This window comes from Stigmatopora nigra, chromosome 13, assembly GCF_051989575.1.
Source record: "Stigmatopora nigra isolate UIUO_SnigA chromosome 13, RoL_Snig_1.1, whole genome shotgun sequence".
Lineage (NCBI taxonomy): Eukaryota > Metazoa > Chordata > Actinopteri > Syngnathiformes > Syngnathidae > Stigmatopora > Stigmatopora nigra.
Window position 1 is genome coordinate 6,320,370 of NC_135520.1, and position 13,133 is coordinate 6,333,502.

The following is a 13,133-nucleotide window of genomic DNA, read 5'->3' on the forward strand; positions in this document are numbered from 1 at the left end:
CAGAAAAGCACCATCATTAACATACTGAGCAGAATCACATATGAAAGATCACATTGGAGGCTAACGTCATGCGGTGGGCGGGGCCGTCTATTTGGAGTCATTTACATGTTGGCAGTCCATACGATTTCTGGAATATTTATTTATTACTTCCATTATTGCATTTTATTAATAACAGTGACCTAAGTCCTGTATTTCAATGTTTGATACTTAAGAATTTTTAATAGGGATTGTCATGAGTTAAAAGGCGTAAACTGGAATATGATGAATATGAGGCATATCTCAAACCAAAAATATTTAGTTAAATTAAATATATAACCCCCTAACTCTAAACCCTATAATATATTTCGAGAATAGCTTTAGGGGTATTTTTAAATTCCAGATATACTGTACACAGATAAATCTCAATAAATTACAAAGTATCTTATTCATGATTTCAATAGTGTAATTTGAAAAGTAAAACTCAAACTACAATATGCAGTATAGCAATATATGTATATCTAAGTATGAAAAACTTTAAATTTAAATGGGCATATTCCCTGCAAAATATAATCAGAATTTTTTATGTACTATCCTAATTTTCAAAATAAATAAAGTGCAATATGTAAATGCAAATATTTTAAACCAAGTAGAATTGACTCCAATAATTAAATGAACCGCACCTGTTAATATATTTCAATATGATTCCGTATTGTTCCCAATTTAAATTTTGTGCAAATTCCTATTCAATTTAATGGAATATTACTAAAATTCGCCATTAAACTCATTGACAATGATAGATATTCAATGATTTGGATCTTCTGGTGTGAATTTCAATTATTTTTTTGAAATGCAATAGACGTATATTACCGTCAATGGCACCCAATAAGTTAAACCAAGCAAATTACTACATAATGAGACCTACTCAGCCTGTGTATGTGTGGTTCAATGCAGGCTATTTGGGAGGCATTGAAATGAAAAATATAATCATATGAAATGCATCTTTTATATCATTCTTAATCTTTTTCATATGAAATAATTTCTTTAAATCTGATTGCAAGACATCCTTTTTTCCTTATGGCTGTTTCTCTTCATCTTCTTCATAAATACACTTTAAATATCTCATCTAGGGAATAGAGTGGGGGGAGAACATGGGAAAAAATAACCCATATATTTACAAGATGGTGATAAAAATGAGCCGTCAAAACTATTATTCATGGCAATCTGGATTTAGTTTTGTACAAAAGATAAACCTTTTGCATGTGTAGTTGTCAACCTATATAACACTGTACAATCTTTTACACATTAGGCTTTACATGGTTGAGAGTATGTGCTCTGTAAAGTCTGTCAGTTTACTTACACTGCTACAATAATAGGATATGATCATTTAAAATGTACTTTGAAAAGTTTTTTTCTCTTTTGAAATCAGCCAATTATATTCAGTTTTAGCCTTAATTCTGTATACAATCCTAAAATGCCAATTAACAGTGTCAAACCCTCCCATATTAATATGAGGCATTTATTGAGTATTTTGTTTTGATTGTTTCTTTTCTTCTGACATGCAAAGTCAGCACGGTTGGTCAGTTTTTAAGGGAAGGGAACGCATGCGTGCTGGCTCTTTGCAGTAATGTTGGAAAACACAGAAAAAAAGCAACCATTGTTGTTTTTTTAAGAACATGAGCCTTGAAGAGCAAAAATAAGTACAGCTTAGTTGTAGTGGTACTCCCTGTACAGCATCAGTTCATGTCGATGGTGTTGAAGACCCACTCGGTGAACTTCTTGAGTTTGGCAGACGCGCTGTACGACTCCTCCAGGAGACGCTGGTTGTCTTCACGCAGGCCCTGGATTTGAATTTGCAGGGACGTTTTGGCGTCCTTCTCCTGTCAAAGAAGAAAAGCCATCAGCCCTATTTTTCATTTGTTTTTTTGTTGCATTTGGCGTTTTGTAAACGCTAAAATATCTGCTAAAACTGTTAGTCCAGTTCTAACTACGCTACCTTATGTCTGTTTTTTTTAACTTTTTGTTTTAACTCTATCTAGTTGTATTTTAAATCAAATATAATTAAAAAAATAATAAAACTCACTCTTTTCAGGTCATCCTGTAGCACCTTCACCATTGATTCCAGTTGGTTGACTTTTCCCATTAAACAGGGTGGTGTTTCACTGCAAAAAAAAAAGTTAAACAACATTGATAGCAACAAAGTTTGGTACAAGGTTTTTAAAATGTATCTATTTCACAGCCTAGTTGAGCAAAGGACACTAAAATCTTGGCCTTGGTGAGCTCTGCTGATTCTGCAGCACAAGTTTAATGACATTACTCCTCACCTACTGAAATGGGAGACTAATTTACAGAATTGAAAAAAGTTTCTATTACAAATACTCCTTGGCTGCCATTAATGGCAATAGATGAGCAATTTATTTGAGGCTGTAGCTCCTCCCAGGTTGTCTATCACCATCAGTGGCAGTCATTTATTGTCACCATCAGCATTAGAGATAAACTCTGAAGTGACTGTTGGGAATATTGTGTGAGTATATTTAGAACTCAATGTTGAGAAAGTTACTTTGACACACAAACTAGTACAAAGTTCAACTTTAATTTTGTTATACGAATTTGCCTTGCCTGCCTCAAGGGTCTAACCACTTCGCGGCCATCTGATGACTGAGCTGCAGATGTGCCCAGAAAGCAAAATCTGCTTGATTTACTATGGCTGAATCCAAAGCAGTTCTTGTACATTTTTTAAAACTTTTTTCTAGAAATGTCCTTATTAAGTAGAGCAAAGAATGAGAAGCTTTTCCATGATACATCTCATATGGTGGCTTAATGTGGATTAGTTGCCTTCTAATGGTACTGGGATGGAGCTGGGGACATGACCAGTAAGCGACAATCTGCTTGAATAAGATGGCCAACTTTTACACTTAATTTCCTAACTAAAAGAGGGGCAGAGAAAAATCTCTGAAGGTTTCTCTTTCTTGAACATAAATCATAATGCGACTTAATATGGATTGGTCGTCGACTAGAAGAACAGCCATTCACAATCCGTGTACGATTTGCATCTTATGAATTGGAAAAAATAAAATAAAATATAAAAAATGTGGCATGCCAGTTTAGTCATTCATAACTGAATTTTTTTTGCTAAAAATCAACACTTTACGAGGCTTTAATACCTAGGGGATGGCTGTCTCAACGGGGCCGCTTGAGGCTCAGCCTGTTGTGGGCTGACACCTGCTGGGCTGTAGGCCTCTGAGTTCTCCTCCTGCGCTGCTAGATAGACCAGTCTCTGCTCTGTAGGAGCAATAAAATACAACAGGTTACTACCACATTTTTCAGACTCAATCACACTAGTAAAAAAATAAATGAATAGATAGGGCGCCCTATAATCCAGTGTGCTTTATATATGGAAAATAATTCAAATGTGTCATTCATTGAGGGTGTGCAGTGCACCTTATAGTCCAGTGCGCCTTATAGTGGTAAAAATATGGTACCTAATGAAATTATAAGTACTATAAAAGAAAAAAAACTGCGACTCATAGTCCTAAAAATACAGTATCATAAATGCTTGTTCAATAGTGAACTGCTCTACTGTACAACTTCCCAATGAAGACCCTACCTTCAAACGCCTTGGCAGCATCAACCAAGTGTGCCCAGTCCAGCGGACCATCTGTCTTAGTATCAGGGAGCGGCATTAATCCAGCATCCTGCACTTGTTGTTTGCCGCTCTCCTGTTCAAACTCTGTGCTTTCCGGAGCAGAAAGATTTCCTGAAAAGCACGAATTACCCCATGAAAACAGACCGTGCTAATGTAACGGCAATCAGCAACGCGATTAAAAAAATTCACCGAGGGATTTGTTTGACGTTCGGCGGCTGGCTGCATTGCGAGCGGTGGGTGAACGGGGCACGGTGGAACAGCTGAATAGGAGGTCGGTGGGCGTGTCGCGTTTGTCACTGGAGATGGACCCCCTCTGCCCACTATAGATGCTCTCATCCGACAGGGTCCTCTGGAGGGAGCGCCGGGTGGGAGTCGGTGCAGGAAACGGCTTTGGAGGCAATGGAAAAAGCAGAAAAATCACAATATAGTAGTACATTACATTACATGTATTCCCTTTATCGAAAAAACAATCCACACAGACAGTAAATTTAAATATTCTACATGATACCGTTTTTTTTCTTCTATTGCCTGAAGGGCCACTGTAAACCTCTCTATATGCAAAGTTGGTGTGTATTTGCGAATTGCAAACATTGACCAAGCAGTATCTGTTCTTCCTGTTTGAGCTCACGTGAATTGTTTTCAAGCTTAATGTTTAACATATTGGTGTTTAACATTGGTGGTACCGCTTTAAAGTTGGTCTATGTTGTCAGTGAACGATGTGTTTGGCTACCTTCTCTTCAGTGGGGGGAGGGCTGTCAAGCATGATGAGCTTCTTTAGGTCTTCTTCTAGGCTGGACTTGGCAGTGTGTCGTTGGGGGGACTGCGAGCCCCGAAGATTGGCTCTGAGTTGCGGCTGACTGACCAGAAGGCCGTCGCTTTGGTGTCGTCTGGACACAAGAACAAATATTTGAGAATTATGTGCACTGTGGGAGTACTTTAAGAGACACAGATGAAGAAAAGAAACACATTGAGGCATTCTATTTGGGGCTGGTATTCACCATGAGGTTTTGCCGACATTTTTACTGAAAAGTTTGCATATCATAGAAGATTTTGTGAAGAGATTGGAGAGGGCAAAAGTTGAATAGGGAGTCATTTTCCTAACCTAACCGATTTCTTGTTTGTCTTTTTTATTCTATATAGTACGAATATCTGTATCACAATGAAATGTTTTTTTTAGTTGAATATTAACGACATAGGTGGATGATATACTTACATTACGAGTGGTATTTTATGAAATTAGTTATTCAATAATAAAAACTAGTTAAAAAAAAGTCAATATAGAAATACAATTATAAAACTACCGTAGCAATGGAAGTAAATAATTGTTTTACTAATCCTAACACAATACTGTTGTAAAAAAAACCTTTTAAAAATGCCATTAAAATGTAGGAAAAACTGTCTATCTTTTCAAACTTTCTAACACGACACTATACTACCACACGATGCCAGTGTTGCCCATCTAAAAACTCTGTCGTACATCAGGTCGAACAGCAGGAAGCAGTAGGATGGCTTTATCTCTTTAGTTTGAATGACAACTTAGACCAGATGCATTTTTAAGTGTTCACAGATGCTTGGCCAAAAACTTACTTCCGAGTGCTGCCAAAGTCGATAGAGTTGACTGTCCCGCCGGGTTTTTTCCAGCCGATTAGGAATTTTGAGGTGGCCCCCTGCCTAGGATAGAAGGTCTTTGGCCCCGAGGAATCCTGGGCAGTGGGCGAGGTGTCAGTTGCCGGTTCCTCTTGGTTTCCAGACGGACCGGAACTCGGTGTGCTGTTGGGGACAACGGGGAATTCAAGTTGTTAATTCTTGTGCAAGAAAACACTCCTATGAATCCAAATGTTTCTCAGGTTGCATGATGATTAGTGATAAAAATAATAATAAAAACAAAACAAAAACAGAACACCATGTCCTTGCGTCTAACTCATCATCTGGAGAACTTGTGTGTGTGTGCGTGTGTGTGTGTGTGTGTGTGTATGCGTGTGTGTGTGTGTGTGTGCACATTCACATATGATTAAAAACAAAGGCCCCAATGTACACGTCGAGTTATTTCTGGATGGGTAAAAAAGCGAGGGAAGGGAGATTGGGTTGATTCAAAGGAAGTGGGATTTAAAAAGAGGAGGGGGGGAACAGTGCTGAGCTCACAGTCTGCTTTTTTAGCAACTTCAAGCATTTCCTTTCTATCATGGATACGAGGGGGATGGCGAACACCCGCACACACATCCTTTGTTCAAAATCCAAACTGCAAAGCATCTGACTTTTTGCCTGAGATGATGCAGGATGTGCAGCGGTACCTTGACTAGAATTCATATATTCTTTGGCTAGACAGGTGATTCAGTTTACTCAAGTTAACATTTGAGTTAAGCACAATTACCATATGTCCACTACAACTATCAATATCGAACAAACAGTTTATAATAGTAATTATCATATTTAACTAATAGTTGTATTTTTTATCATTAAAATCCAAAAACGACTTTCTATCTAACAAAAAAGATGTGGCCTGACCAAACTAAACTCCCTCCCCACTCAAAGATGCCCCAACAGGACAAAATAACATCTAAATGCACACCTGGAGTGGGAGGCGGAGTCACTAAGGGCGTAGGAAGCGTTGTCCGGAATGGCTGACGGGCTCTTCAACATGTTCTCACAACCACCTTCAGCTGGGACGAGGGAGTCTGAAGTGGGTGGCAACTCCTCACTGCCTGTCAGCCCCCCGGCTGCCTCGCCCTGCCATAGGACGGTGTCCGTAGACTTGGTAGCGCCATTTAGGGATGCCGTACTGCTCTGTGTGGCACTGAAGGATGTGGCGTCAATGCCGCTATCTGTGGACGTGCCCTGGAGGTAGCCGGCGAGCTCCAGATCACCGCGTACTCCCGAGCGGGAGCCCACCTCGTACCATTTCTCATCGCTGTGGGCGGAGCTCGAGGCATTGCTTGACAGTGTGTTGCTGCTGGATTGGCTAGAGGAATATGGCGCATCCACCTAAGCATACATAAGACAGAAGTTCTTATACTTTGAAACAGTTATTCTTAATGTAATACCTCAGTTTGCCCTAATGTAGTATTATAATATTCCTGGTACAAAAAAGTCCAAAACCACGCATAGTAGGTTTACTATATTTTGACCTGGATGGGAATGATTTCTGCCAGTTATTTTAAGACTTGTTGTTTATCTGAGAGTGAAAATACACCCAGTTTTGCTTGTATTTTTTATATTCTTGTGATTTCACTGTGAGGATTTCCAACTTACCTTCGCGCTCTTGTTAGGTGAAACATGTCCACTCTGCTCTGGTGGCTGGAGTCGAGGCATGACCGCCTTGGCTGTTTCTGCCAGAAGAAAAAAAAAAAAAGAGTAGGAATGTGCTATTTTGTACTAATTAAAAAAGGGTAAGTTGGTTTTACCTTGAGTGTTTTGTTCTCCCTGACGACTCGTTGCCTCAGTCTCCGCGTTTCGGGACCAAGCAGCTCCCGCGGTAGAGCCCATTTTGATGCCGCTGTCACCTGGCAACAGTCGTGTAGACGACACAGGGGACTGACAGTTGTTGTTATTAAACCTAGAAAAGAGAAGGGGGCACCATGGCTATTTGCTTCAAGACATTTTGCTTACATTGGCGGATGAGTGGTTAGCGCATCTGCCTCACAGTGGGGGACCTAGGTTCAAATCCAGGTCGATCCACCAGTGTGGAGTTTGCATGTTCTGCCCGGACCTGCGTGGGTTTCTTCCCACATTCCAAAACATGCATGGTAGGCTGATTGGACACTATGGTTGTTTGTCTAATTGCCACCAATTCAGGGTGACCCCACCTCTAGCCCAAAGTCAGCTGGGATAGGCTCCAGCACCCCGGCGACCCTAGTGAGGCTCATGCGTTTCAGAAAATGAGATGAGATGAGACATTTAACTTACTTTAAAAGACATAAATACAGTGTAACCTTCAAAGTTCAGGAAACCTCCTTCCCCAAAAGACTGTATTTGGAGCCCAGGGTTAAAATTTGACACTTTTCATCTTTAACTAAATGAGAGATGAGCTTACCCCTCAGGCATAGACTTTTGCTTCCAGTGGTTGGAACTCATGTTGTCAGTGTAGGGGAGGCCGGAGGGGGAGTTTGTATTCTGAAGAGTGCGAGCCATCACAATTGAACAGGCGAGGGCGTAGTTTTCATTTCCAGGTGAATACCTATGAGGAAATAGCTGTCAAATACAGCACAAGCGTATTTGTAAGATGTTTCACTTTGGCTTAGTAAGCAACCTTTTGGGAATAACAGGTCGTCCCTCGCTGGACATGCTGCGCGGCATGGCAGCAGAATTGACGAAGTCCGGCGGGGGAGCCTTGATGAGTGTTCCGCCTGAACTAGCGGGCCGTGTCTGAGGGCTGGAGGAGGTTCTGGGCCATTTGGTGTTGCTGTTGGTGGCTGGGCGGAAGGGGAACTTTAATTCGTAAGGCATCCCCTCCTTGTGATTCTTGTAGTCCACTAATGGCATGTGATAGATTTCGGAGCAGCCTCTGTGAAAATTAAATCCTTTAGTGTATTGTCTTGGACAAAATGCCAAAATTAATTGTAAAAATAGAGGATAACATTACTTTAACATAAAAAAGTACAGTTTATTTTTAGAACATTCATTACAAAATGTATAATCCCTCAATTATGAAAACCTTTGTTTCATTTAATGACAAGTTACCAGAAATAACTCCAATTAAATAACTACATTGTTCAGACTTGAATAAAACACAAAAAATGAAATAATCAAATCCTTATGGTAACAAAAATAACTAACCATTATACATTTTACTACTTAATGAATAAATATAAAGAACTATAATTAAATAACTACATTATTTAAAAAAAATACAGAATTGTGTATGCAGTACACCAGACCAATTTCAAATGCTAAATAAATTACCAATCTAAACATGTTTGATTTTTTTTAATTATAAAACAAGACTATTATTTAATTTCAGGTGGAAGGAATAAAACAAAAATACTAAATAAAGTACTACTCTAAAAATACATAACATTTTTGTTTTTGGGTGTAAAAAAGTCTTATTTACCTGCGTGGCGTCGAGTCATCGTGCGGAGGAATGATGACCACTTTGACCGTGACAGACGTCCGGAGTAAGTCGATCATCTGCTCGTGCGACAGCGACGCCACAGCGACCTTGCAGATCTCCACCAACCGGCTGCCTTGCCTCAAACCGGCCTGCCAGGCGTAGCCATACGGCTCCACCTCGGCCACGATGCCCTCAAAGTTGACATGAAAACCAAGCTGTCCCAGAGCGTTGCGTCGCAGTGTCATTTCTGTGGTCTGGCTCCCTTTGGTCAGCAGCTAAAGTGGGGTATCAAAGCAAAATTAATATAATCACTCTTTTGAATAACATAACTGAACAGCTGCTACTTTATGTATTGCATGTAATCATTAGGCATTTGACAACAACAAAAACCCTCCCTTACTGACCTCTAGCCGCTTAACCACCTCTCCAAAGTCTTCTGTATTGTTGTTGATAGAGCGAAGTGAGACACTTTCACCACGCTCATAGAAGATCTTTAGAGAGGCGGGGCTTCCAGTTGACCATCCAATGACATCACGGGTGGCACAGTTAAAAACAACCGCTTTGGCTTCCTGGTCCAGTAGGATCACAAAGTCGTTTGAAATGGCCAATAAGCATTCCCGCTCAGCGCCCGCCACCTGATCTTCAGCGTGGACCTGCCAAGTGATGGCGCCCAGGCTCCGGAGCTCCGCCCCGCTATACGGGCGCACTTTCTCCCGCCGTTTGTGCGCCAAGGAAATGAAAGGGAACTTCCCAGTGGGCTCCACTGGAGTGTTGGTAACATGACGCTCTGCCAAGTCTCTTAGGTACTCCTGTCGTGTTCGCGTCGCCATGGCGCCAAACTTGTCTGACTTGTGAGCTGCGTTTTCAGCGTTGATGACTTTGGCCAATAGGAAGTCCCTGAAGACGGAGGACTTGGGAAAGGTCACGCCCTTGGGGACAGGTGGACCAAAGGGGGGTACGTCTTGGGAGCGGCTTACTGCCACACTATGGAGAAAACAAAGGTAATGACAGTCATTCATTCTCAGTTATATTCAGTGATTGGAACCAAAGTACCAAAATGACAATACTGTCCTCAGTTACTGAGCTTGGGTAGATTTTATCAAATAACCTTTGTTACCTGATTATTGCCTTCATACCAATGTATGACAATGTATTCAATGACCCTAAAATGCATGTTTTGGGAAAATGGAAGGAAGTTGGATTACCCATGATAAAACATATGCAAGTAGGAGAACATACTAACTCCAAACAGGAAGTCCTGTGCCCATTTCTCAATCATTTGCCACACAGTCAATGATATGACTGTGAGGCAGATGTGCAAATCATGTGTTTTCCATTTCCTTGAATTCTGAGACTTGTAATACAGTAAAACTAACCTCAAACACATTGTCAAAAATGCAGGGGCGTGTTGTTAATACATTCCGAGGACAAAAAAATGACTTGCTTTAAAAGGATAGCTTGCTTTTGCATGGGAATTGTTTGAACATATTTAACTTGAGTTTAAAGATCCTATAGCACAACATCCTCTCATATTGCCAATCAATGTATCAATAAAGACCATCCGGAGGTTGTATTTCTTGACCTCTATAAATAGGGGTGGAAAAAATATGTCCTCTAACAGGCGCATACAAGTAACATCACAGACTCTTTTGGAAAGAACAGACTATTGGATTGTGTCAATCCTAAAATAAGGTATTACACTTTAGACAAAATCCAATTTAAGCAATTGTTTCCATTGGTTACTTTCATGATACTATGGTCTGTTTGAATTATCCACTCACCATTCAAACGAGTCAATGGATATTGTCAAAAACAACAGCAAATCTTCAAAAATTTCTAGTACATTCAAATAAAGTCTTTAGTAATGAAAGTGAATGTCTTTGGTCTTGAATAAGGGGATATGACACTTGTGACAAGTTTGCATGCACTTCATTAAGCACAACCATTGGCAGTAGGATGAATGTTGCCATGCACGCCTGACTAAACCCTTGGATATAAATACTATACATCCCATCCCAGTTGACAGGGCAGCAGCCAGTGTTGACAACCTGCCACTCTCTGCGCTGCTCTGGCTTGGACGAGTGCCACTGTGGCTTGAGCTAGCAAACAGCCTTCATTTCCGACACAAAGACGGAGTTACGCAATCTGTCTTTGCAGCCCAGTGTGGGGCAGTAGTTGAAAGCGGCAGATTAGCACCCCGCTGGCCTAGGGCCGCTCCTTTAATGCTATGTTCTGGCCCAGTGCGACCTAAACATTATCAACCCCAAAAGCAAAGCTATTAATAACAAGATGACTCAACAAACTTTACCAAAGAGATCAAACATTCTGCACAGAACTACTAGGGTTATATATGTGGGTGGCTGAATCTGTTGAAATCCTGTCTAATGAATCCAAATGACTGCATCATCAACAACACAAGCAATCAGCACTTACCTCCCGGTTCTATGGTTTGCCACAAAATACCTTGACAGTGTGACGGTAGGTTGTTGTAATTCAGTCTGACCAACTACAAAAAATTGCTATCTGAACCCATTCGTGTTTAGGCGTCATTGGTGAAAGGGATCCATTGGAAGAGAAATGACAATCAAGACTTAAACTTAAAGTGGTACACAAAGCAAAAGCTAGGGGCGTGTAAGCACCTCTGGGTGGGGTAGTTCCAAATGATCTCAAATTGTCAGAGTCCCACAGCTCTCAATTTCATCCAGAATGAAAACCAGAAGGAGAATTTTCCAAAGGTTACTTTCCTAAAAGGCATGGAAAAAAAAATTCCCAAAAGGTCTCCGAAAGATTTTTAGTCCAATCTGGACAAAGTTGAAGACAGAAGGCGAATTTGACCCATCCACTCCTAAAGTCTTCTCGCAGTACTATGCGAAAATCTGCCCTCCACAAGCCTTCCCAATCACATGCATGTCTGTGAGACGTGAGCACTTCATGTGCAAGCCACTAACTCCTTCGGACCACTCCAACTCACGCTGCCCAAAGGCAAAGTGGCAGGCTGGGAGAAAAAGGGAAGGCGGACACTTCTATTGTCAGCGTGTGTAGAGAGAGAGAGAGAGACTTCCAAAGGAATTAGCGAGGGAAGCAAAAAATGTATGCAAGCGTGCACAAGTGGCCATGAGAAAAAGGTGAAAGGAGAAAAGGGAGGAAAGGTAGCGACAATGTGTAAACACCGCATGTTTGCTTGGAGGTGTGCCAGTCAAAAGAGGGAGCGGACTGTGTGAGACCAAGAATCAGCCAGCGGAAACGAGTCGCCGTGCCAATCTCTTCCACTCAGCCGTAATCAAACTAATTTATGGGACATTCCACAATTAGATGATATTTCCAGGCCTCTGCGTGTGATCTCCTAATTAAGCATGCACAACTTAAAGCAAATACACATGTGGAATTTCTAGTTGTCTTGAGAGAGAATGTAAAAACTGCTGTGGTAAAAAAATAAAATAAATCCTTTTAAAATACTAACATGAACCATCCAGGACTGACATGATGGGATGATTGTCACAGAATTCACTTACACAGAGACCCTCGCCGAGGGGGCTATTGTTTGTCTTAATGCACTGCTGAGTGGTTAAAAGCTTGTGGGCTCACTCTCTGGATGTGGAAATATTTCATATATCCACATCTTAGATCAATTGTCATCTTTTCAGTTCAAAGCGCTATGCTGAAAGTATATACCAATTTGAAATTGCAAAATGTGGAATACTTTGCCATAATTTGCTGTTTTCTATAGTTTTATATCATCACTCTACACTGCGCCATGTTTTTGTCTTCCTATCGCGACAGTTTTTGTTGACAAATACTAGCTTTAAGTAAATCAGTTTTGTTTAAACATTTCTAGAAATGATCTTTCTGGATTGTGGCTTTTCCCCAGTTCATTCCTGTATGTCCATTGTAATGTGTATGCTTAACTTGCCCCTGCTAAAAAACATTACTATACAATACTAAATGGACCAACCTGTAGCAGGTGTTGTCTGAGCAGGGATCGTGCACTCTCACAACAATGAAAACATGTTGAAAATGAGAGCGAATGGCCTTTGGGGTGAAGGGGTGAGCACCAGGCTCCTGGAACACAATGGTCACTATGTCGTTCCCAATATGGCGCTTTCTCAGCAACTGCTCAAAGAGAGACAAGTTAGAATTGTATAATACAATCCAAAAGAGCACACAACACAATGGTATACTAGCCATGTTTACCTGTTGCTTATTATTAGGTGTGTAAGGCAGCAAAGTAGACACATGAAACATGAGCTCATAGTCCTTGTAGGATGTGTAAAGCGAGTGTGTCCCTGTTGAGTCCGCTAGAAGAGGGTAAAGAAGGGAAATAAATGAAAAAGCAATTCTGTCAATTCAACAATGCAATAGGCAGTTTGTGTTGTTGTGTAAAAAAGGCATCTAATTCAACCTCTATTCATTTTCCCATCTATACAATAGTGAGTTATGGCTGAATGTCTGGCATTGAATCATTGT

At 40.7% G+C, this 13,133-nt stretch overlaps 1 protein-coding gene across 2 annotated transcripts in view; it reads right to left on the bottom strand.

The window, feature by feature from the left end:
* Nucleotides 1-767: 767 nt before the first annotated feature.
* LOC144206354 (signal-induced proliferation-associated 1-like protein 1) overlaps nucleotides 768-13,133 on the bottom strand; it is a 32,160-nt gene continuing 19,794 nt past the window's right edge. The window contains exons 6-22 of one of the 2 annotated variants that reach the window (XM_077731300.1): nucleotides 12,861-12,964; nucleotides 12,622-12,779; nucleotides 9,074-9,653; nucleotides 8,670-8,944; nucleotides 7,869-8,123; nucleotides 7,653-7,796; nucleotides 7,024-7,175; nucleotides 6,872-6,948; nucleotides 6,519-6,604; nucleotides 6,192-6,416; nucleotides 5,210-5,392; nucleotides 4,353-4,509; nucleotides 3,812-4,010; nucleotides 3,584-3,733; nucleotides 3,141-3,258; nucleotides 2,060-2,138; nucleotides 768-1,856 (exon numbers count right to left, since the gene is read on the bottom strand). In XM_077731300.1, the coding sequence (XP_077587426.1) occupies nucleotides 1,713-1,856; nucleotides 2,060-2,138; nucleotides 3,141-3,258; nucleotides 3,584-3,733; nucleotides 3,812-4,010; nucleotides 4,353-4,509; nucleotides 5,210-5,392; nucleotides 6,192-6,416; nucleotides 6,519-6,604; nucleotides 6,872-6,948; nucleotides 7,024-7,175; nucleotides 7,653-7,796; nucleotides 7,869-8,123; nucleotides 8,670-8,944; nucleotides 9,074-9,653; nucleotides 12,622-12,779; nucleotides 12,861-12,964 (3,086 nt within the window). In that variant the 3' untranslated portion in view covers nucleotides 768-1,712. Of the gene's footprint in view, nucleotides 1,857-2,059; nucleotides 2,139-3,140; nucleotides 3,259-3,583; nucleotides 3,734-3,811; nucleotides 4,011-4,352; nucleotides 4,510-5,209; nucleotides 5,393-6,191; nucleotides 6,605-6,871; nucleotides 6,949-7,023; nucleotides 7,176-7,652; nucleotides 7,797-7,868; nucleotides 8,124-8,669; nucleotides 8,945-9,073; nucleotides 9,654-12,621; nucleotides 12,780-12,860; nucleotides 12,965-13,133 lie in introns of both variants that reach the window. The other variant, XM_077731299.1, reaches the window with a different exon arrangement.